Raw genomic sequence first — 26,004 nt, 5'->3', positions numbered from 1 at the left:
TTGTCTCATAATAGTGGCTTCAAATAAAACGTTTTGGAATTTTACAATACAAATCTTTAAAGGCCGTTTTCTCAAAATGAGTTTTCCTCAAACCTGGGACAAAGAATCTCCACTTCAGTTGCACTCACATACACCTACACAGTCACATACACACAACTTTACAGTCTTATTCATAACTATATTCTGCAGGAACTTACAGAAGGGTTTGTTGATTTCTCATTCACAGCCTGATTTACATCACATTTTATTCGTAAAACATGGCAAATATTTGTTTTTTTTATGCCTGTTGACACTATTTTCTGATTTGTGGAGTGATAATTAGAGATATCGAAAATCCCCTAATTGTCTTTGTCTCTAATATGTCAACAAAATGAAACCATACTTTTGAACCTGGCTTTATCCGATCTTCAGATTTATCGTCCCGGAATGTATGCAAATTAGCACATATAATGCCTAATTTGCATATTTAAACATATCATTTCAGTAATACAAAATATCTTAGTCTTAATATAATTAATCAACTGGAGAAGTTTCATTGTGATAGCTATTAGTTCACTTTTTTCCCCTATTCACCTACCATGTCTCACCATCAAGCTTATTTTGACCTGAGATCAGATTCTAAAAATGTCTTCTACATCCCGACAGCTTTCTGAAAAAGCTATGTTTCTATGTCAGTCGTTCTTTGATTTTTCAAAAATAGCAGACCTACAAGCTCGTAGCGCGACACTCGGTGGCTCGCTACGAGCTTGTAGATCTGCTATTTTTCAATAGCTAAAGCATAACATAATGCTAACACCAAAAAGGGTTCCCGCCCAAAATGGGTTAATACATTCTCACCACAGCATTCATATTATATTCACATAATACAGTACATAATAAAACAGAAGTGATCATAATAAAAGTGGTAAATGTATCTTACTTTAGAACTTCCAGTCCACAGTGTGGGCTCTTCAGTGAAGCACAGAGCGGCTTCACTAGTCCTGAGTCCTGCAGGTCGTTTTTACTGAGGTCCAGTTCTCTCAAATGGGAAGGATTAGAGCCGAGAGCTGAACACACAGCTTCAACACCTGTCTTACTGAGTTTACAGCCAACAAGTCTGTAAATGCAGATTAAATAAGAGATTATCAAAACAAATGATACCTAGTTCACTGTCATGGAAGTTAACTAAAACATCTCCTATCTAGTTATCAGACATAAACAGTATTGTGGAATAGACCAGGCCAACCTTTTTGGCCGGGGACCCCCAGGGATGCTTTGGCCATGTCTCGCGACCCCCCCCCCCCAGCAGTCCTGTGCATGCAGACAGGGTTGACATTAAAGCAGTGCTGTGCATGCAGACAGGGTTGACATTGAAGCAGTCCTGTGCATGCAGACAGGGTTGACATTAAAGCAGTGCTGTGCATGCAGACAGGGTTGACATTGAAGCAGTCCTGTGCATTCAGACAGGGTTGACATTGAAGCAGTCCTGTGCATTCAGACAGGGTTGACATTGAAGCAGTCCTGTGCATGCAGACAGGGTTGACATTGAAGCAGTCCTGTGCATGCAGACAGGGTTGACATTGAAGCAGTCCTGTGCATGCAGACAGGGTTGACATTGAAGCAGTCCTGTGCATGCAGACAGGGCTGACATTAAAGCAGTGCTGTGCATGCAGACAGGGTTGACATTGAAGCAGTCCTGTGCATGCAGACAGGGTTGACATTGAAGCAGTCCTGTGCATGCAGACAGGGTTGACATTGAAGCAGTCCTGTGCATGCAGACAGGGTTGACATTGAAGCAGTCCTGTGCATGCAGACAGGGCTGACATTGAAGCAGTCCTGTGCATGCAGACAGGGTTGACATTGAAGCAGTCCTGTGCATGCAGACAGGGTTGAGATCGGGAAAACATGGAACCGGCTGTATAAAATGCTGCGTCATTGTAAATGGTGCATTTATGTATCACTTTTATCCAAAGCACATTTCTGTTTAAATTGAGGCGGACGGGAGGCAGACTTTCACTTCTGGTTCATTTCTGGTTCTATTTCGTCCCTGCTGACCGCCAGAGGCGGTGCTTTAAGCATGAATATGTCCTTCGCGCATGCGTCGTCGAGTGTTGTATACAAACAAAGTCAATTTTGACCCCGTGATGACCCGAAGTAGTCTATATCTTCCGGCAGTCTGCAGGGGATCAGTCTCTAATTTTTCTCGCGCGTCGTGGTGAGAAATTTGCACTGGGCTGCGAGGTATTGCTATGCAATACAATATGCAGCTACGGTGCCTGTACCTGGTCGCCGGTAGTTCTGTGACGGCGTGACTGCCTGTCGGAGTAGCGTTTGTTCGCCCTCCAGGAACTGCGACTATGGTTTTCTATCTCCTCGATGAATGGAGTTTATTTCGCGGATTCACGTGGACGCAGGAGCGTCCAATCTCTCTCGCCGGTAAGGAAGGCTAACCCCCCTCGGACAAAAGGTACGTTATCGTTTAAAGTGGTGCTATCCCCGCTAAACAGACGTCCAAATGATATGATATACTTTATCATGGCATAAACCTCTTGTGAGTATAGGCTGCGTTTGCGCCGCCTCCCTGCTCTGCAGACGAGGCTTGTTCGACTGCGAACGCTAACAGACGTCCAAATGATATGATATACTTTATCATGGCATAAACCTCTTGTGAGTATAGGCTGCGTTTGCGCCGCCTCCCTGCTCTGCATACAAGTTTTGTTCGACTGTGAACGCTAGCGCTTATTATTATAATAATAATAATAATTAATTGCATTATTATAGCGTTTTTCCCAAGTGCTCAAAGCGCTTTACAATGATTCATTCATTCATACATTGGGAGGTATAAGTGACTATAAGACTTGCCGAAGGATAAGAACACTGTCATATTACCTTCGTTTGATAAACACGCTACTTTCAAGCTTTGGTTAGCCCCTGCTGATGTCAAGCATTGTCGCTACATTCTCTCAGCAGTCGGCATATAACTTATGACTTAAGTTAGTTAAGGCTAACCGGCATTTTCTGTTTGACAAGCCTTGCTGGCCAAAGCCATATACCGATATTGGCAGCATTCAAGCTTAACTGCTTTGCGAATAGCTTGTATTCTTGTTGTTATTATTAGCCCGGTACAGGAGCAACTACCTGCGTCCTCCCAGGGTATTGATGTTGCTACCAGTATAGTCTGTAGCTAAATAGCTATTGGTGTACATAGCCTGTCTGGTTGTTAACCCAGCTGGCCCCCAGCAGTGGGCCTAGCTGAAGCTGCTACCAGTATGTATTATTATACAGTATTATTTTGTATCTTATTTTAATGTGAAGCACTTTGAGTTACATTTTATGTATGAAAATGTGCTATATAAATAAAGTTTATTATTATGTCTGGAGCCCAGAGCTCCATTAACAGTTTTTTTGCATATACAGTGGGTGCAACTTGGTTTGTCCACCTGTAGGTCCCATTAACCCAGCTGGTCCCCAGCACAGGGTATCTGGCGCTGCTGCCAGCGTAGCTCACAGCAGCTACCAGTAGTTTAAAGTTAAAGCTGTTTATGAACAGGCTATAGCTTGTCTTGTTTTTGTAGCCCAGCTGGTCTCCAGCATAGATCTCTAACTGGCGCTGCTACCTGTAGTTGTAGCCCAAGCGCTTATTATACTATCTAAGATAAAAAAAGCTATCTGTGTATAGCTTGCTTTACTGTTTGTTGGCCCAGCTGGTACAGGGCAGGCAGCGTATGCGCTCCGCTCCTCCAGCATACGGCCAGCTTGATGTTACTTACTACTAATGTTTGTTAGCTCAAGCATTTATTAACAGCTATCGGTGTATAGCTTGTTCTGTTCATTAGCTGCAGCTGATACAGGCAGCGTACGCGCTCCCTTCCTTCGGCAGGTGGCCCCTATTGGTGGAGCTATCGGTTGTAGCCTTTTCTCCAAAACTAGCTTGTGTCGGTTTATTTAACCAAACTTCTGGCTGGGGTAGGCAGCGTTAGTGCTCCCTCCTCCCAGCATGAATGCGTAGTAGTGCACACTTGACTAGTGTATTGGAAGTGTCTTTTGTTTCGCTCTGGACTAGCAAACATAAATTACAATAGTCTGGTTGCCCTTTTAGGGCAACCACACTAATAATAATGCACTTGGAGTTTGGATAAATGTCATAGTGCTGGGATAAGCGTTCGCATAGGAAACACTACAGCTGCTACATAGCAGCGTCCAAAACTTGACTGGAGGCTACTTTATTATCATAATTTATAAGTAAGCCTCCGCCGGGGGTACAGGTAGCGTACAAGCTCCCCTCCCCCACCGCGACCATGCAGGTCGCACAGTATCTAACAGCAACGTTTGTGTGCTGTTTCTATGATGCACTTTACATCTGGTTGAATCTCAAAGTGCTACAATGAGCATTTGCATAAAACGTAAATGCATGCTGCGGCAGGTATTAAGTCATTAGATGCCGATCTAAGTTAAAGCCTCTGCTGGTACAGGCAGCGTCCGCACTCCCTTCCTACAGCATACGGCTCCACCCCTAGCAACCAGTAGCGTCCGCGCCCTGGGCTAGTTGGGACTGGTGTGCACCGGCCGGTCCAAAGGAACCGGTGCCACCACAACGGAGAGTTCCCACTTTTGTACCTCGAAAGCCTCTGCTGGTACAGGCAGCGTACGCGCCTCCTCCCCCCAGCATACGGCCAACACCTAGCAACCAGCAGCGTCCGCGCCCTGGGCTAGTTGGGACTTGTGCGCACCGGCCGGTCCAGAGTAACCGGTGCCACCACAATGGAGAGCTCCCACTTTTGTACCTCGTATGAAGCTCTCCTTCAGCCGTGAGCCAACCTTGGTCCTGCCCCGTGTGCCAGGAGGAAAAGGTCTGACCGCTGGCTACAGCAGATCCGAGAGGGCTCAGCTATCTGCGGAGTTGGCCCACATGAGGTCCATGCTCACTTCGGATGACACCTAGGCACCTCGGAGGGTGCCGAAGCGCCTCCCTCTCTGATGCCACAGCTGACTCGAGGTTGATGTGCTCTCCCCGACAGCTTAAGCTATGCACTTCCATGACTATGAGGAAGATGCAGAAGGCAGTGCCTCCCAGGCATCAGAGCCAGCCTCCCACTTCTCAGCTCATGCGCATAGCCGTGGAACGCATACTAAAGCAGGCAGTCGGCTCCTCCAAGCGCCTACTGCAGACGCGGCTTTGCCGTCTTCGCCGTCCCCCACGCCTGTACCTGAGTCAGCTACAGGCCTGCCGGGCGGACGATCAGGGCTTTCTCCCATCTCTATACCGATGGCGAAATCCTGGCAGCCCTGCCCTGATTGAAAAAAAGTGTCCTGAGACAACCCGTTACGACTTGACACTTTAATAGATTGGAACGCACAAGGCGATAAGGGCTGGCCTGGGTTACATGCCAGCCACCAAGCCTGTCACTGCATCCCTCATTGTGTTCTCCAACGAGGCCCGGCGGCGGAACGCTAGGTGACCTCGACCCCAGTACAGGAGCACAGGCAACCTGCTCACTGGGGCCTCCTTTTCACACCTAATAGTGGCAACGTTAATACTGGCTCAGCCACCTTTGGTGTATCACTGGAGGCATTGGCGTCATGTCCTCAGAGCGCGGACGGCTGATGTCCATCATATCTCTAGCCCGTCGCCAAGCCGGGTTTTCACAGTCAAGCTTGACTGATGAGACTAGGCCAACTCTCCGTAGGCTCCCTGAGGAGCCAGGAACACTAGGTGGTTCAGCCGGGCGAGAAGCGCTGGAGCGAACCATCCAGGTGGGGAAGACCAGGCTGCAGCTTGCAGGCCTATGACACATCACGCCTCCCAAAGGGCCGAGCTCCAACACTGATGAAATCATCTTGACTGCCCTCGGAGCTCGCGTATCACCGCCGGCCCACACTAGAGGCCAGCGTGTTCCCTGGCGTCCCACGCAGGGACCTGACTGTGACTTTCCGGGCTGTGCAGCGCCTTCTGACGCCAGCCCCCCATATCCGGCGGGTCAAATTGGCCATTTTCAGCAACATGACGAGAGCCCTACTATCAGACCAGGAGTGAGGTGTCCTCCTGCCCAAGGGCGCAACGGAGGCTGTATATCCTCAGTCACACTAAGGGAAGTCCGATCTACATACTTCCTTGTGACGCAAGACAGACGGGTGTCGACATGTCTTGAATCTGATGGGACCCAACAGGTTTATGAAGTTCGTGCCAGTTTACTGGGCCGAACACGGCAATGTGCTGGAGCGGCAAGTGGTGTGCTCCGCTCTACAGCACTTCCTGCCGTACAGGAGAGGCGAGCACATTCTCATACGTTCGGGCAACACCCCGATCGTGTATCACGTAAGTCATCGGGCAGGGCCACGTTTGCTTGGCTGCTGTAGGTGTCTATGGACCCTGACTTGGGCAGCCTCCCCGCCCGATCAGCCTATAGGCAAGTTGTCTGAGTGGAGAGCGGGACTACATGGTAGGCTCTCCCTCCCATCGAAAGCTTCCATGAGGGGAGCGGTACCCCATCCAGTGGTGGTGAACACTAATCAGAGGCTACCTCGGCAGAGCGGAGGTGGACCTCCTTACCCTGGACCTCACTAACCTCCCTGGTTCTCCCTAACGGAGACACCCAGCCCACCGGGCCAGGACGCAAGGATCCGATGGTTTCATAGAACCTGAACGCCACAAATGGCTGTCAGCCTGCTGGACTTCTTAGGCGTCCTGCCACATAGCCAGTATGAACAGAACGACCTACATCGTTCCTGACACACATGGCCCTAAGCAGACCACCGCCCACAGGGCACTATCCTTTTAAATGCGCACTGCCAGAGGCACTGCATATGCCTTGCCACTGCCTCTCTGATACGACCAGCGCCTCAGAGTTATTTAGGAGGGTCACACCATACTGCTGGTTGCCCCCCCCCCCCAGCCAAGAAGTACTTGGTCTCCTCTGCTGAACAGACCCAGTCGGAGGACGCCATGGCGTCTCCCCGACAGAGGTCTCCCCAACTGGGAGGCGGTCGGATACGGCATTCAAATGCTCAACGCCCCCAACTGTGCGTTTGGCCACTGGCGGCCCTGAACCGCTGTGTGGAACCAGCCAGGCATGCCACCCTGAATTCAAGGGTGACATCCATGACATCCATCAGGCTACTGTACGATAACCGATGGAACCTATTTCCAACTGAGGCCAGAGCAAAGACCTAGTGCGCTGCTCTGCCTACCTGTCTGGAGTTCCGCAGTCCCTCCTAGACAGGGGCCCATCTCCTACTCTAAAAGCATATGTAGGGGCAATATCATGTTGATATGCTAGAATCAATATTGCTGTAACGAAGCGTGTCCGTGAGCGGCACGTCCTGTCTGTTAGTGACTTGCGTCCGAAGCAAAGCTCAGACGGCCTGAGTGTCTCTGTGGCCGAACAGTGTTCCTCCTGAGGGTGCTGTCACATACACACCTCAACCAGCCTATACGGCTAGCATAGTTTTACCCTCCACCAGGAGAGTGGATGGACGAGCGGGAACTATTGCGCCCAGTGTGGGCCCTGAGAGCCGCTTGTTAGACCTGCCGAATGCTTTCGGCGGTCAGAATGGCTGTTCCGTTGTGACGATGGCCCTTTCAAAGGTGGCGCTCTCTCCAGACAGCGCCCGCCCCACACTGTTGTGGATGCCATCAACCACGTTTATGGGGCGAGTGATCGTACCTTACCATTTGGCGTGAGGTGCCACTCTTAACGGGAGCGTCCCCACATCATGGGCTGCCCCGAGGGAAGTACCCCTGGAATATATCTGTGCCGCTGCCTCATGGGCATCACAGCGAGTTGTCTGTTCCTCTGGGTGAGTGTTGCCACTCCCCACCCGCTGGACGTGGTCCTCTTACGAGACTCCTCCAAGCCTACTCCTTATGGTTTGTGATCAGGATCCCTCGTGACTTGGCTGGCATAAGTCATTCATGCTTAAAGCACCGCCTCTGGCGGTCAGCAGGGACGAAATAGAACGATAGTTACGTATGTAACTACGGTTCTATGAGTCCCGAATGACCGCCAGAGGCACTCTGTCACTCAGAATCCTCGTGTTCGCGCGAGAAAATTCTGTAGAGACTGATCCCCTGCAGACTGCCGGAAGATATAGACTACTTCGGGTCATCACGGGGTCAAAATTGACTTTGTTTGTATACAACACTCGACGACGCATGCGCGAAGGACATATTCATGCTTAAAGCACCGCCTCTGGCGGTCATTCGGGACTCATAGAACCGTAGTTACATACGTAACTATCGTTTTATCTGTTGCCTAGCAACCTAGCATCATTCATACAGTACGTTGATGAAGAGCGCCATCTATACTAATCCACTGAAAAGACCATAAGACACAATACTGCGTGCTTGGCAGTCAAGCCATGGATTCGATGCGACGTAACATGACGTGATTGGCAGTCAAGTCAATGTGTTAACTACTAACCGAGCCTTTCTGCAGTTCCTCACAGCTGGGACCAGTCTCCTTCGCCCCTCCACTGATGCGTTGTATTTGTCCAGGTCCAACTCCTCCAGAACCTCCTCTGACATCTGCAGCATGACGGCCAGAGCTGAACACTGGGTCTCAGACAGTTTCTCTGTTCTGTTCTCCGACTTCAGGAACTGTTGGATCTCCTGATGTAATGAGTGGTCGTTCATCTCCATCAGACAGTGGAAGATGTTGATACATCTGTCAGGAGAGACATCTTCATTACGTAACATCTCCTTCAGGTTCTGGATGGCTTTCTGGATCTCCTTGGGACTGATCTCTGTGTGACCCAGCAGGTCTCCTAAGAGACTCTGGTTGGACTGCAGTGAGAGGCCATGAAGGAAGCGGACTAAGAGGTCCAGGTGGCCATTTTTACTCTCCAGGGATTTTTCCATGGCAGCTTCCAGGAAGTCTGAGAGGGAGCTCCAACTATCTAATCTATCTCCCAGGAATGTGTTCAGGACCCCCATGTTCTTCTGTGTGAAACAGTGGAACAGGTAGACTGCAGCCAGAAACTCCTGGATGACCAGATGAACAAAGCTGTAGACCGTTTTCTGGAACAGCACACTCTCTGTTTTGAAGATCTGTGTGCACACTCCTGAGTACAGCGCGGCGTCTTTCACATCAAGACCACACTCTTCCAGGTCTTCTTGGTCGAACACGATGCTACTTTTCTTCAGGTGTTGAGACGCCAGCTTGCCCAGCTTCAGAAGAACATCCCTGTCAGTCTTTGTGAGCTGCTTTTGAGACCCCTTTTCTGTTTCTTTCTTGTTCACATCATGAGTCCCGTCATACTTCTGCTTCTTCGTGTTTGTCTGAACCAACAGGAAGTGGCAGCACATCTCAGTCAGGGTCTTGGGCAGCTGTCCTATCGTGGTGTGTGTCCTCAACATGTCCAGCAGAACGGTAGCAATGATCCAACAGAAGAGTGGGATGTAACACATGATGTGGAGGCTCCTCCATGTCTTCAAGTGTGAGAGGACTCTGTCGGCCAGCTTCTCTTCACTGAATCTCTTCCTGAAGTACTTCTCCTTCTGGGGGTCTGTGAACCCTCGCACTTCTGTCACCATGTCAACACATGCAGGAGGGATCCGATTGGCTGCTGCGGGTCTGGTGGTTATCCAGAGGAGGGCCGAGGGGAGCAGGTTCCTCTTGATGAGGTTCGTCAACAGAGCATCCACCGATGATGTCACCGTGACATCAGAGATGATTTCATTTGTGTCGAAGTCCAACGGAGACCTGCTTTCATCGAGGCCATCGAGGATGAAGCAAACTTTCCAGGCAGCGAGCTGCTCTGCTGTGACCTTCTTTAACGTTGGGTGGAAATCATGGATCAGGTTGAGAAGACTGTACCGCTTATCTCTGACCAAGTTCAGCTCCCGGAATGAAAAGGGAACCAGGAGATCTATATCTTGATTCTCCAAACCTCTTGCCCAGTCCAGAGCAAACTTGCGTGCAGAGAATGTTTTTCCGATGCCAGCGATGCCATTGGTCAGAACTGTTTGGCTGGGTTCCTCTCTGCCAGGGAGGATGATCTTAAAGACTTTACAGCAGTCGATTGCATCGTCATGGAAGGTCTTCATGTTGGAAGTTCTCTCAAGCTGTATCACCTCATGTTGGCTATTAACCCCTTCACTCTGTCCCGCTGAGATGTAGAGCTCTGAGTAGGTGCTGGTGACGGAGTCTCCAGACTCTTCCGTCATGTGGTTTTTCACTCCATCAAGACTGTCCAAACTGACCTTCAAACTGACCTTATAATCGTTCAAATCAACCTGCAGACCCACATCTGAAATGAGAAGAACATTTATGTTTTATTATAACTATACACCTTTACGGCACAATTTGTTAAGAAGAACAGCCAAAAATAACAACACAATAGGCTACCAGTTGATTTTTTCCCAGAGTTTAAGTTGTTTAGCTTCATTATTTGCACTTGAATATAATTGTTGATACAGACAATAGTTAGAACATCCAATGTATTAGCATATTTTACCTTGTCCAGGTGTGGTTTGACTGGGTGTCTTCAGTCCAGGTGTGGTTTGACTGGGTGTCTTCAGTCCAGGTGTGGTTTGACTGGGTGTCTTCAGTCCAGGTGTGGTTTGACTGGGTGTTTTCAGTCCAGGGTTCTGCTCAGTCACAACGCTGTGGACATGAACACAATATTTATTATATGTACCTACATGTAACCCTGTGGCAAATATGCCTGCAGTTCTATGTAAATCTGTTACTTTAAGAGTGCCATTTTCTGGGGGTCAAGGGTTACACTGTGTTTGTGGGGTTTCTTTAAAGAGATCTTGATGGTAAAAATGCTTTACTTTCATTGTAGATTTTCAGATACACACATAAGCACATTGTTGATGCAGTATATATTCTTTCATGAGTTTATGTCAAGATGATTAAGAATACATGTTGATGGTTGCAGATTGTAAACAAGAAGCTGTGAATAGAATACATGTTGATGGTAGCAGATTGTAAACAAGAAGCTGTGAATAGTCGTGCTTAAAACTTGGCTGTGTTTCTTTGTAAGTCCTGCTTCTTTGTGTTGTTGTGTCAACATCTCATGCATCATTTATTTTATTATGATGTAAGGAAATTGAAAGTTTGTTGATAATGTTGCTAACGTGTTTCTCAGTGGAAAGGGATGAAGCTTTTGACTTTAATGTATATATTTTTTTTATCGTAAGGGATTGTGATATCTTTCCTCTTTGTTTGTTTTCCCTAGAAAGAGCCTCTACCGTATGTTGTGGGTTTTGAATGATTGATCTACACACATTCATAAAGTGTAGTGCATAGTGTATGCAGATTATACTGCCAATTATCCTGTGTGTGTGTGTGTGTGTGTGTGTGTGTGTGTGTGTGTGTGTGTGTGTGTGTGTGTGTGTGTGTGTGTGTGTGTGTGTGTGTGTGTGTGTGTGTGTGTGTGTGTGTGTGTCATATCTTCACTATATATATATATATATTCATAATAACTACTAGGCTATGTAAGTTTGGCCACCGTGCTAATTTGATGGTTAGTGGGGTGAGACACATTGTCTAGTCAGAGGGGCTGGTCTGAGAATCTTCCTTCACCTCAGAGGATCTCAGCCCAGTACCCTGTAAAGAAAGCCATTGTCCAAGTCCTTCTGAAGCTTGGTGTGGTGTTGGAGAGGTGTTGAGACAACATTACTATGGTCTATTCTCTGCTGTGTTGGAGAGGTGTTGAGACAACATTACTATGGTCTATTCTCTGCTGTGTTGGAGAGGTGTTGAGACAACATTACTATAGTCTATTCTCTGCTCTGTGTTGAGACAACATTACTATAGTCTATTCTCTGCTGTGTGTTGAGACAACATTACTATAGTCTGTTCTCTGCTGTGTTGAGACAACATTACTATAGTCTATTCTCTGCTGTGTTGAGACAACATCACTATAGTCTATTATTCTCTGCTGTGTTGGAGAGGTGTTGAGACAACATTACTATAGTCTATTCTCTGCTGTGTTGGAGAGGTGTTGAGACAACATTACTATGGTCTATTCTCTGCTGTGTTGGAGAGGTGTTGAGACAACATTACTATGGTCTATTCTCTGCTGTGTTGGAGAGGTGTTGAGACAACATTACTATAGTCTATTCTCTGCTGTGTTGGAGAGGTGTTGAGACAACATTACTATAGTCTATTCTCTGCTGTGTTGAGACAACATTACTATAGTCTATTCTCTGCTGTGTTGAGACAACATTACTATAGTCTATTCTCTGCTGTGTTGGAGAGGTGTTGAGACAACATTACTATAGTCTATTCTCTGCTGTGTTGGAGAGGTGTTGAGACAACATTACTATAGTCTATTCTCTGCTGTGTTGAGACAACATTACTATAGTCTATTCTCTGCTGTGTTGAGACAACATTACTATAGTCTATTCTCTGCTGTGTTGGAGAGGTGTTGAGACAACATTACTATAGTCTATTCTCTGCTGTGTTGGAGAGGTGTTGAGACAACATTACTATAGTCTATTCTCTGCTGTGTTGAGACAACATTACTATAGTCTATTCTCTGCTGTGTTGAGACAACATTACTATAGTCTATTCTCTGCTGTGTTGAGACAACATTACTATAGTCTGTTCTCTGCCGTGTTGCTCTAGTTTACTTTTAAAGCTTCATCACTAACTTTAAAAATGTAGGTGTTACAAAGTCCAAGAGGCACGCTCCCGAAGCGCGTGCATGAGCGCATCCCGCAGGCATGTAGCGGGAGTGCGCCCACCTTTTCATTTAGTAATCAAACAACGTGAATCCGAGAGACTGTGTTTTCTCCCGTCGGAGTTTATACAATACAAACTCACCACGGACATTCCCGTTCCTGTTCTTTACTTTCCTTTACCTGTGTGCGTCATTGAACAGTGGTGAGTTGTGTTACATGTTGCTGTGATTTATTCCCGAGTGTAACTTTCTTTCTGTCACTTATTTATGACCCAGTCAGTGCATACATGCGCTGAGCTGCAACACGGACATGACGCTATTTAGGCTGTCTTCGTTTATTTCCTGATATTGCAGCCTAGTTTTACCTGTCTGGATTATTCCATAGCATTTACCTGGGTTGTGTATTGTTTACAGTTTGTTTGGAATGTATGTTTACCGTCTATATATTATTCCCCTCTCTACATGAGCGAGTGCTCTGCATCCGCGATGCAATCATTGCCAATAATTGCCAGCTGCTACAGAGGCCGCCTCGCGGGCGCTCTGGTTTAGTAACTTAAATGTAACTATGGTTTATGTAGTGATGGCTTGGAATGAAACTCCTGTGTTTTGAACATTATTAATAACTGCTGTATGTTTAGTAATGACTGCTGTATGTGTAGTAAGTTATGAAGGTAACCACGGTGCTAAATGTGTATATTTTTGGTTAATTGTGTTTTATCTGATGTTAACCTGACTATTCATGTGTTAAACTCTTTAGTACAGTATACAGAGCTGATTTATACCTTTCTGGGTTTATCCTGCAGAAACCACACACACACGCATAGAAATACCTGTGCATCTGTATGCTGTCCATGCTACCTACTAATCTCCCATTAAAACCGTTGGACTCTGTATCTTGCCTCATCGTCCAGTGTTCTGACCGACACTCCAGAGCGAGTACAAACTGTTTCCCCAGCACCTATCCTTTCCCCTATACCTTTATTTCATTGTGGTCCTTCGAGCCGGATAGCTGTGCTTACCCTGGGTTATAATGGAGTCTACCGGTCCTGAGACTGACGTCCCCGAACGGTCTGTTCGACCTAAACGTCTGACTCAACCCCCAAGCCACCTCACAGACTACGTTCTGGGACGCCTCAGACGTAAATCTGCACCCGATTTACATCATGTAGCACAGCATACAGATACGCCAGGAGAAGAAGGAGTAGAAGAGGAGTCCTCACTGAGGACGAACAATCTACTGAACTTATTCAACATGGCAGCATTAGTTGCATCGAGCGGTCATGATGACTACCTTGACGACCTTGAAGAGGCCCAACTCAGCTCCAGGTCGACCAGGCAGTCTGATAACCGGCCACCAAGAATGGTGGAAGAACGGGCCAGTTTGCCGCCAAACCAGCAAGCAGCCTCTAACGAGAGGTATGCTCTATCGGCCCAAGCAATGGCCTATGCACCTGTGATCAATCAACCCCATATGTCGACCCATCAGGAGTCCAGCGCTGTACGTGCAAGACATGTGCCTGCCGACAGAGGCTACGATCCTGCCCCCTACGTGGGAGAATACCATGAGCCCAGCGCTGTACGTGCAAGACATGTGCCTGCCGACAGAGGCTACGATCCTGTCCCCTACGTGGGAGGATACCATGAGTCCAGCGCTGAACATCCAAGGCATGCACCTGACGATAGAGGCTACAATCCTGCCTCCTACGGGAGAGCACATCGGGAACCAGAGGGACCTGCAGATGCCATGATGAAACAAATGGAGAGGATGATGCGTGAGCTGCAGACAATGAAGAGCCTCATGACATCCCCCTCTACACATTCCCCATACCATGATCAGCAACAGCCACCTCAGGGCTATCCGGTTCAGGCTAACCTTGCTGCCGCGGGAACCTATCAGTACGGTTCTTATCCTGCACCGCAGCTGCCTGACCACCAAGGCTGGTCTGCTTATCCGCCGCCACCTAGAGCGACGGCCTCATATCCCTGGTCTACTTCACGTCCTCAGTCTCCTATGTATCCTCAGGCAACGCAGGCTCAATCAAGGCCTCCCACTCAGGCTTATGCCTCCATGCGTACCCCTGCTCAAGCCCATACACCTCGAGGCAATCCCCAGCTATTGCCATCATCGGGTCATGAGAGGAGCTACCGTGGACCAAAGCCAAGCATACCGTGTTTCGTCCATCGGGACCCTGGAGAATTCGCCCGACTCAAGATCGCCTTGGAGAATCTCTTGCCACCCGACGGTACCGAGCTCTTCAAGTATCAAATCCTTGTGGACCACCTGAAGCTGGAGGACGCATGCCTTATTGCCGACTCTTACCTGAATTCAGCGACCCCATACACTGATACTATGTGGGCGTTAACTGAGAAATACGGGCAACCTCACATGCTGGCCTTGAAGAAGATAACCCAAGTGATGGATTCCCCTGACATAAGGCGGGGAGACACCGCAGCTTTTGAGAAGTTCGCTCTGCAGATCCGTGCCCTGGTGGGCATACTACAGACCCTCGGCCCCGAGGGGGATATCGAACTAAGCTGCGGGTCACATGTGGCAAGGCTTCTGGGGAAACTACCTACTGAGCTGCGCGCAGCCTTCCGCAGACAGATGTTTCACAAACCCGGGAACATCTACACCCTCCTTGAGTTCTCCCAGTGGCTCCAGTATGAAGCCTGGTGCCAGGGCAATGAGGAGCAGCCTAATGACAAGAAGGAGAAGCCTGTCTCCCACAAGCAGGCACAACGGAAGGAGCCTTTTGCCCATCCTAGGACAGCGACCATCCTCCACGGCGCTGAAATCCCCTCGCAAGCCAATCCTGCTCCATCCGTCAAATCCTCTACCGGGGAGAAAGGCAAGAAGAACAAGCCTAAACCGTTCTGCCCCTACTGCGACAGTACAGAGCACTTCCTCAGTCAGTGCGATACCTTCAAGTCCTTCACAATGGAGCAGATCGCCAAATGGCTGAAGGATAACAAGCGATGCCATAGATGTGGTCGAGCACACTCTCCTGAGCAGTGCAACCTGAAGAAGCCGTGTAACATCTGTCAGGAGAAGCACCTTCAGATTCTGCACAACGTGAATGCGAAGGATAACCCGGTCGTAGCCGCCCAGACGTCCTTGTATCTGGGCAGGCCAGCCGACTGCAGTCGTGTCTTCCTGAAGGTCATCAGAGTCCAGCTACATTCTGAGAACCGCACCTTAGACACGTATGCAGTCCTTGACGACGGCTCCGAACGCACTGTGCTTCTATCTACTGCCGCTGCCAAACTGGGTCTGCGGGGCACCCCTGAAGATTTGCCCTTGAGAACGGTCAGGCAGGACATCGAGGTTATCCATGGAGCCAACGTCTCCTTCAAGATCTCTCCAGTTTCTCACCCTCAACAGCTATACCACATTGAGGGTGCCTTTACCTCCGAGAACCTGAGCCTTGCGGACCATTCCTATCCCGTGTCTGCCCTACAAAGGAAGTACAAGCACCTGAGGGGTTTGCCCCTGGAGTCCTTTGACGGAGTCAGCCCTCTACTGCTCATTGGCAGCGATCAGACCCACCTAATCACACCAATTGAGCCAGTGCGCTGCGGACCACCAGGGGGACCTGCAGCCATCAAGACTAACCTCGGATGGACCCTGCAGGGCCCAGCCAGGGAACTGCCACAGTACTGCCAGTCACAGAACTGCCTCTTTACTTCCACCAACCCTGCTACAACAGAACTTCTCCGTAATGTTGAGCGACTCTGGCAGGTTGATACGCTACCTTTTCGTAATGAGAAGTTGGTGACACGGTCAAAGGAAGATCACGAGGCCATCGCTCTCCTGGAGAACAGAACGGTACGTGTCAACGTTGATGGTATCTACCGCTACGCCACGCCCATGCTCAGGAGGAAGACTGCACCCCACTTCCAAGCCTCTCCAGAAGCCGTAATGCCGAGTCTTAGGAGCACCGAGCGGCGGCTCATGAAGGACCCGGACAAGGCCACAGCCTACGAAGCTGAGATTAGCAAGCTTGAAGTCGCAGGCTCAGTCACCAAGCTGACCACTCCGGAGAGGGCGAACCAGGGGGAATCGTGGTTCATACCCCACCACATGGTGTCGCATAACCAGAAGAACCGCATCGTCTTCAATTGCTCCTATGTGTACAAAGGTCTGAACCTCAACGACGCTCTCCTCCCTGGACCTACCCTCGGTCCTTCTCTCCTGGGGGTACTGCTACGCTTTCGTCAACACAGCGTAGCCATTAGCGGTGATATTAAGGGCATGTTTCATCAGGTCCGGCTCCTGCCCGAAGACAGGCCACTCCTAAGGTTTGTGTGGCGCGACCTCAAGAGAGACATGCCTCCTGACATCTACGAGTGGCAAGTGCTACCCTTCGGCACAACCTGCTCACCCTGCTGTGCCACCTTTGCCCTCCAGCGGCATGTTACTGACAACAGCAGCCCAGGTGAAGACGTCAGATTCTCCGTGGAAAGATGCTTCTACGTCGACAACTGCCTGCAGAGCCTACCCTCAGCAGAGGACGCCAGACAGTTGGTGGATAAGCTACGAGCTCTCCTCTCCTCTGGAGGGTTTGAGCTCAGACAGTGGACCAGCAACGTTCCCTCCGTGGTCAGTCACCTGCCCCAGGCCGCGCTCTCTAGTAATACAGAACTCTGGCTCTCCCAAGACCGTGTGGACATACAAGAGAGCACCCTTGGTCTGCAATGGCATTGCACTTCTGATGCCCTCGGCTACAAGCAGCGGACGGTGGACCACGGTCCACCTACCATGCGTAACGTATACCGCGTGCTGGCCAGCCAGTATGACCCTTTGGGTCTCCTCCTTCCCTTCACCACGAGGGCCAAGGTCCTTGTTCAGCGCCTTTGGGACAAGCCAAGAGAATGGGACGACCCGCTGCTTCCTGAGGAGCTCTTGGCAGCATGGAACACCTGGGTAACCGAACTCTCTTCCCTGCCCAAGATAAGCCTGCCTCGCTGCTATGTTCCTGCCCGGATGGATCATCCAGATGCAACCCATGATGTCCACATCTTTTGTGACGCCTCTGAGCAGGCCTATGGCTCGGTGGCTTACCTACGCACTGAAGACTGTGAAGGCAACATCAACTTGGCATTCCTGATGGCCAGGTCAAGGGTCGCACCACGGAAGCAACATTCCATTCCTAGGCTGGAACTCTGTGCCGCTCTCACTGGGGCCCAGCTAGCCAAGTTGCTGAAGATTGAGCTCACTCTGCCTATCCGAGAGACCATACTCTGGACTGACTCGACAACAGTGCTCACCTGGCTGCAGTCCGACTCCTGTCGGTTTAAGGTCTTTGTGGGGACCAGGATAGCTGAGATGCAGGAACTCACAGGCTCTGAACCCTGGAGATACGTCAACTCAGCTGCCAACCCTGCTGACGATCTAACCAGAGGAAAACCCTTGGTGGACCTGGCTGGACCCAATCGATGGAGTGATGGACCTCCCTTCCTGTTGCAGCCACCAGCCGAGTGGCCCAAGTCTCCGGTGAGTGAGTCAGTCAAGGATACCTCAGAGCTTCGCCGATCCCTGTTCTGTGGGTTGACCGCTATTCGTCCAGACCCAGCTGTGCCGGATCCAGAAAAGTACGACACATGGAAAGATTTGGTCAACGCCACGGCAGAGCAGCTTCACGGGGCGGCTGGCCAAGGAGCATCACCTTCCGCAGCCATGTACCAGCAGGCCGAAAGTCTCATCCTACAACGAGCTCAGATCGACTGCTTCCCTGATGACTACGCTCTACTGCGGGCAGGCAAGTCTGTGCCTACCACCAGTCGTCTTATCACCTTGTCCCCGGAGTTCGACACTGCCACTGGACTTATCAAAGTCGGAGGCAGGCTGCGCCGTGCAGAAGAGCTCGATCCTTCAGCAGCACATCCTGTCGTCCTGGATCCGCACCACCGTGTGGCTATGCTGCTGATCAGAGACTTTGACTGCCGACTACGTCATCCTGGGCCTGAGCGAGTCTTCGCTGAACTCAGGCGCTCCTTTTGGATTCTACGCGGACGTGAAGCCATCAGGAAACAACAACACTCCTGCCCAGAGTGCCAAAGATGGAGAGCTAAGCCTTCAGCTCCTTTCATGGCTGACTTGCCACCTGCCCGACTCCGCCTGTTCAAGCCGCCTTTCCATTCCACCGGCATGGACTGCTTCGGGCCCTTCCAGGTTAAGATAGGACGTCGGACAGAGAAGAGGTGGGGTCTCATTTTCAAATGTCTCACAACACGAGCCGTGCATCTGGAGCTCCTGACCTCCATCGACTCCGATGCCTTCCTCATGGCTCTCCGAAGGTTTACTGCTCGCCGTGGAACCCCGGCCGAGCTTTTTTCAGACCAGGGCACGAACTTCCGAGGGGCCGATAAGGAGTTGGCTACGGCCTTTGCGGATATGCACCCTGATTTGAAGAAGATCCTTGCCAAGAACCGGACTGAGTTCCATTTCAATCCACCAGCTTCCCCACACTTTGGAGGAGTGTGGGAACGTGAGATCCGCTCCGTTAAGTCTACACTCAGAGCCACGATCGGAGCGCAGACTGTCACAGAGGAGGTCCTCCGGACCGTCTTGACAGAGGTGGAAGGGATCCTGAATTCGAAGCCTTTAGGTTACGTCTCATCGGACATCTCTGACCTTGACCCTATCACCCCAAATCACCTTCTCATGGGGCGGCCTAGCAGTTCCCTACCTCCAGTGGTCTACCCGCAATCGGAGCTCCTGAGCCGTAAGCGCTGGAGGCAGAGTCAAGTCCTGACGGATCACTTCTGGTCTAGGTTTGTCAGGTACTACCTGCCAAGCCTGCAACCACGGCAGAAGTGGCAGAAGTCAACGGATAACCTCGCAGTGGACACCGTCGTTATGATGGCAGACCCTCAACTGCCTCGTGCACTTTGGTCCATCGGCCGTGTCACCAAAGTGAACCCCGGCGCAGATGGAAGAGTCAGATCAGCGGAAGTGAAGATCGGAGATCGTGTCTACACGCGCCCTGTCGTCCGACTCATCGTTCTCCCTGAACTTCCTGACGACAGCCCCTCGCCTGGCGATTCATCCCTGCCTGCTCCTTAGGGAGCACAATTGCTACTCAATTGTGGGGGCGGCTGTTACAAAGTCCAAGAGGCACGCTCCCGAAGCGCGTGCATGAGCGCATCCCGCAGGCATGTAGCGGGAGTGCGCCCACCTTTTCATTTAGTAATCAAACAACGTGAATCCGAGAGACTGTGTTTTCTCCCGTCGGAGTTTATACAATACAAACTCACCACGGACATTCCCGTTCCTGTTCTTTACTTTCCTTTACCTGTGTGCGTCATTGAACAGTGGTGAGTTGTGTTACATGTTGCTGTGATTTATTCCCGAGTGTAACTTTCTTTCTGTCACTTATTTATGACCCAGTCAGTGCATACATGCGCTGAGCTGCAACACGGACATGACGCTATTTAGGCTGTCTTCGTTTATTTCCTGATATTGCAGCCTAGTTTTACCTGTCTGGATTATTCCATAGCATTTACCTGGGTTGTGTATTGTTTACAGTTTGTTTGGAATGTATGTTTACCGTCTATATATTATTCCCCTCTCTACATGAGCGAGTGCTCTGCATCCGCGATGCAATCATTGCCAATAATTGCCAGCTGCTACAGAGGCCGCCTCGCGGGCGCTCTGGTTTAGTAACTTAAATGTAACTATGGTTTATGTAGTGATGGCTTGGAATGAAACTCCTGTGTTTTGAACATTATTAATAACTGCTGTATGTTTAGTAATGACTGCTGTATGTGTAGTAAGTTATGAAGGTAACCACGGTGCTAAATGTGTATATTTTTGGTTAATTGTGTTTTATCTGATGTTAACCTGACTATTCATGTGTTAAACTCTTTAGTACAGTATACAGAGCTGATTTATACCTTTCTGGGTTTATCCTGCAGAAACCACACACACACGCATAGAAATACCTGTGCATCTGTATGCTGTCCATGCTACCTACTAATCTCCCATTAAAACCGTTGGACTCTGTATCTTGCCTCATCGTCCAGTGTTCTGACCGACACTCCAGAGCGAGTACAAACTGTTTCCCCAGCACCTATCCTTTCCCCTATACCTTTATTTCAGTAGGCCTATAGACCGATTCCGTAGCGGTTTCATGGTCGCAGCCTACGTATTTCCTGTAGGCGGACTCGACGTAGCTGCGGGGATAAACCCTCACCAGGCGCATCTCTTCCACTACAGTGAACGGCAGAGTGACTGATGTTAGTTTGCCTCAAACTTTACTCTTTTACCTGCTTTTTTACTAACACTAACATTACAAAGATGTCCAGAACATCGAGATGAACCTGTGTAGTTTATGGCTGCTCCAACAGTAGTGGCAACATAAAAAATAAATAAATACGGAATGTAAAAATATCCACCGCGGTGGCTGAGACCAGAGCCATTGAGTAATGGTTGAGACAAAGCAGTGAAAGGTCCTGAAAGATACATAATTTCAGTCTTACCCAATACACAATCTTTCTGTTTTATGAACACAAGGCTGCTGTATTTTATACCTCATACTAAGCATTTAAAGTATGAGGTATAAAGTACAGCAGCCTTGTGTTAATAAAACAGAAAGATTTGGTATTGGGTAAGACTGGCCTTATGTATCTTTCACTGCTTCGTCTCAACCATTACTCAATGGCTCTGGTCTCAGCCACCGCGGTGGATATTAGACATTCCGTTTTTTTATTTTTTATGTTGCCACTACTGTTGGAGCAGCCATAAACTACACAGGTTCATATCGATGTTCTGGGCATCTTTGTAATGTTAGTGTTAGTAAAAAAGCAGGTAAAGGAGTAAAGTAACATCAGTCACTCTGCCGTTCACTGTAGTGGAAGAGGTGCGCCTGGTGAGGGTTTATCCCCGCAGCTACGTCGAGTCCACCTACAGGAAATACGTAGGCTGCGACCATGAGACCCGCTACGGAATCGGTCTATAGGAGAACCGGAGAAATATCAGGAGCACCCACCAAATTGTAAGTAGCATCATTTTTTATTCATTAGGAAAAATAAATAATAATGTAACAGTTTAAGTAAGATAATATGTATAGCAGGATTTAAATACTTTAGCGGGACATCATAATGTAACACTGTGGTTTATACTAGGAATGGAGGATTAACATACTTTGTATGTGGAGACTCTGCTCTGTGGACGAGATGTTTGTCAGCTCCCTCCTCCTCTCTCTCCTCACACTGACTCATCTCTGCTCTGTGGACGAGATGTTTGTCAGCTCCCTCCTCCTCTCTCTCCTCACACTGACTCATCTCTGCTCTGTGGACGAGATGTTTGTCAGCTCCCTCCTCCTCTCTCTCCTCACGGCAACTCATCTCTGCTCTGTGGACGAGATGTTTGTCAGCTCCCTCCTCCTCTCTCTCCTCACACTGACTCATCTCTGCTCTGTGGACGAGATGTTTGTCAGCTCCCTCCTCCTCTCTCTCCTCACGGAGACTCATCTCTGCTCTGTATTAAACCTGTCAAGATCACATAGTCACAATACACCAGACAGTCAATGTTTGCTGTATATCCCTGTAAAGCCTGGATTGATTTCTACTTGCAAAACAATAGATACTTTTTAAGAGAAAACTACTTTTTACTACTAGGACTTATCAGAGGAAATGTTATGCACATTTATAATCATTATTCAAATAATAATAATAAATTAATAATTTACATCTTTCACTATAATAAATATAACATGTTTCAGAGATGTCCAGAGATTTTTAATTTGTGTGAATTTCAGCCTCTGTGGGGGGGGGTATTTATATGCAAATATCATGACCAATGGCATTGCAATGAACATCAATGATGACGTTTAGGTGACAAAAAAAACCCTACATTAAATATATTAATTAATTAATTAAAATATGTTGCATTATTGTAACGCTCGGTGTTACAGGGATATACACAATGTGCGCACACGCCCACACACACACACGCCCACACGCCCACACACACGCACGCACGCACACACGCCCACACGCCCACACACACGAACAGCCGGAGCAGGGGTGGTGTTGTGTTACAGCCGGTTTCTAACTTAAAAAGTTGAGAAGACGACATACTGTCCACTGTAGGCTACCAAGACATCAGAGACACATACTGTCCACTGTAGGCTACCAAGACACCAGAGACACATACTGTCCACTGTAGGCCACCAAGACACCAGAGACACATACTGTCCACTGTAGGCTACCAAGACACCAGAGACACATACTGTCCACTGTAGGCTACCAAGACATCAGAGACACATACTGTCCACTGTAGGCTACCAAGACACCAGAGACACATACTGTCCACTGTAGGCCACCAAGACACCAGAGACACATACTGTCCACTGTAGGCCACCAAGACACCAGAGACACATACTGTCCACTGTAGGCTACCAAGACACCAGAGACACATACTGTCCACTGTAGGCTACCAAGACACCAGAGACACATACTGTCCACTGTAGGCTACCAAGACACCAGAGACACATACTGTCCACTGTAGGCCACCAAGACATCAGAGACACATACTGTCCACTGTAGGCTACCAAGACATCAGAGACACATACTGTCCACTGTAGGCTACCAAGACACCAGAGACACATACTGTCCACTGTAGGCTACCAAGACATCAGAGACACATACTGTCCCTTTTTGTTCTATTTAAAACAATCCCAGGTAGGCATTCTTTTGGCATAGCCTATGCCTTTTCATTTTGGCATTATAGGCAAAGAATGGCACCGTGGCCATCCAATCAATGTTAAATGGGCCAATAGTCTTTCATATTCATACAGTAATAAATATAATAATTATTATTATTATCATATTCATACAGGGGAAACTGAGTCGTTGTCGACGTCCAAGTGTAAAGTGGTTCGTCCAGAATAAAGTAGCGCGCACCGCACAGTGCGCACACACATAATTATAGGTTCTACAAGCTCACGAACAGATGTTTTGGGTGTGCGGTGTGGTCAGGTCTAGCAGGCTTTGTGTCGGTGAGTAGTTACGTCGTTTTGTTTATTTGATGGGAATTGTAAACACTCGCACGGGAGTGAGAAAATCACCAGAGGGCTGCGGAAAGGACTTCCACAGGGCGTCAGAGAGAGACTGGCTGTAAGCACTGGACCAGGGCTAGGAACCTGGACCAGGGCTAGGAACCTGGACCAGGGCTATAGGAACCTGGACCAGGGCTAGGACCAGGGCTAGGAACCTGGACCAGGGCTATAGGCACAAATTGCACAATCGAAACTAAAATGAGAACATGCAGACTCAAGAGATTCATTCATTCATTTGGTGGCCTATGTCATGTGTCACGTATGTGTATGCGAGTCTCTCTCTCTCTCTCTCTCTCTCTCTCTTCAATTCAATTCAACAGGCTTTATTGGCATGACGTTTTACAAGTGTTGCCAAAACACAATCACAGATATGACAAACAACAACATATAACAACATAATATCAATGACATTAAAAAATAAATAAATATAAAATAAAGCAGGTGGTGCATAAAATAAAACATGGCATCCTGTATGTGTGTCCTACTGGTTGTCCCTTTTCCTGTGACAGGAATTGACATATTTTGCAGCCAAAACGGCACATTATTCTTTCTGTTCCCCCAGAAGGACTGGTAATCTTTCCCTTTCTGTCATACTTCGGAATTCTGGGAAATTTGTTTCAAATTTTTGATAGAACTCCTCTCTAATATTTGTGTAGTTTTTACATTGTGTTAAGAAGTGTAACTCACACTCTCTCTCTCTCTCTCTCTCTCTCTCTCTCTCTCTCTCTCTCTCTCTCTCCCCTCCCCTCCCCCCCGCGGGGGTTGTTGATTAATATATTGTTTTGCAAAACAAAAACAAATCAATTGATTTGTTTTGCAAAACAAATCAATTGATTGTGTCATTGTATAAACACTGTAAAAACTGTACAGACAGTAGTTCCAGTATAAAGTGATTAAAACACTTACCCGATCGATGAGGCTAGAATGGCGTCCAGAGAGTGATCAGTTCAGTTGTCTCAACTTGCCTGTCTTCGTCTCCGGCGGACAACAATTCCACCGTCAATTCCACGGACGAAATTAATACCTGCGTCGACGCCTATTAACTTTAATACTTTAAATATGCTACTTATATTCCCGTTGTGTAATGGTGAATGAACAGGCGTTTCTTCAGGCAGGTACTCTATTTACACTACCAGTGTAATGTATGCTGGGAGACAGACGGGTGGAGTTTTAGTGTTGTTTGAGGAAGAGGAAGTGAATTAAAAACGTGTTTACTCCAGGTTTGACACTCATATTGAGCAGTTGCCTAGCCCTGGGTTGTCCACATGATGGCGCCATTTGACCAGCTATTATTATTATTATTTTTTATTGATTGAAATATGTATTAACAGTTTGCAGAATTACAGTACATTTCAAGTACAACTCAATACAAAGACTGTTAACTGTGAGTGGACGACACCAATAAAGCATTACACTTGTTTACAAGAGGGTCCACCATGTTCAATTCATCAAAACATTTAGAGACGTACAAATAGACACTTCTATCAAGTCAAGGAACAGAACAGGAATCCATCATAAGGGAGGTAAAAAGGGAAAAGAAACATATACAGTGAGGGAGAGATTTTACGGGGGCCAGTTTCGATTTGCAGCCGTCCGTAGGGGCCCTTTGAGAGCGGTTTGGAAGGAGTCAAAGGATTAGCATATCTAAATGACTGTTGGTAGGGCGTTCCACATTTTGGTGGCATAGGAGCGAAATTAATTTAGTCCCTTGTTTGTGCCGAAACTGAGTTTGAAACTATGACCAATGAATTAAACTAATGAAAACCAATGAAGTAGACCGCTACAGACCTACTGCTTTGATTGATTGATTGATATATATTATATATATTGAAATGTCTATTAACAGTTTGCATAATTACAGTACATTTCAAGCACAAACTCAATACAAAAACTGTTAACTGTGAGTGGCCGACCCAATAAAGCATTACACTTGTGTTTACAAGAGGGTCCACCTTGTTCAATTCATCAAAATGCATGCATGTAAACAGAGCTGCTACCTTTACACATATTAAATCTGAGTTTTTAATAGTCCTGAATCAATGTAATGTAATAACAGGTGGTTTCATGGAGGAGGGACAGTGAGGAAGCAACTTAAAGAAGAGGTGATCGTGTCAGACAGAGTTACATTTAACGGTTAAATAATGTGGTGTTTTGACGGGATACACTTTATTTGGGTAATTAATCCTACCCGTTTTGCAAATGCTGCTATAGTTTTCTTATCGTTTACCTTTCTGTGTTTTCCTGTACCGAAGACGGTGTTACTGAATGGCTGTTTAATTAACTTTTAACTAGATGGGTTTACTTTACATGTTGCCCAAAGTTAAATGAT

At 48.0% G+C, this 26,004-nt stretch overlaps 2 protein-coding genes across 2 annotated transcripts in view; both read right to left on the bottom strand.

Annotated features, from left to right (window-relative positions):
* The window catches only part of LOC308325670 (protein NLRC3-like), a gene marked incomplete at its 3' end in the record, with an annotated part of 45,692 nt that extends 23,888 nt beyond the window's left edge, over window positions 1-21,804 (bottom strand). The window contains exons 1-4 of the mRNA XM_080778239.1: window positions 21,758-21,804; window positions 10,435-10,583; window positions 8,400-10,227; window positions 928-1,096 (exon numbers count right to left, since the gene is read on the bottom strand). Coding sequence (XP_080634365.1) covers window positions 928-1,096; window positions 8,400-10,144 — 1,914 coding nt within the window. The 5' untranslated portion in view covers window positions 10,145-10,227; window positions 10,435-10,583; window positions 21,758-21,804. The remainder of the gene's footprint in view (window positions 1-927; window positions 1,097-8,399; window positions 10,228-10,434; window positions 10,584-21,757) is intronic.
* LOC308326198 (protein NLRC3-like) overlaps window positions 1-26,004 on the bottom strand; it is a gene marked incomplete at both ends in the record, with an annotated part of 94,273 nt that overhangs the window by 33,072 nt on the left and 35,197 nt on the right. The gene's annotated exons all lie outside the window — the stretch shown is intronic.

The sequence above is a fragment of the Protomyctophum bolini genome, assembly GCF_963924005.1.
Source record: "Protomyctophum bolini genome assembly, chromosome: 2".
Taxonomy (NCBI): Eukaryota; Metazoa; Chordata; class Actinopteri; order Myctophiformes; family Myctophidae; genus Protomyctophum; species Protomyctophum bolini.
This window is presented reverse-complemented; position numbering and strand designations above follow the sequence as displayed.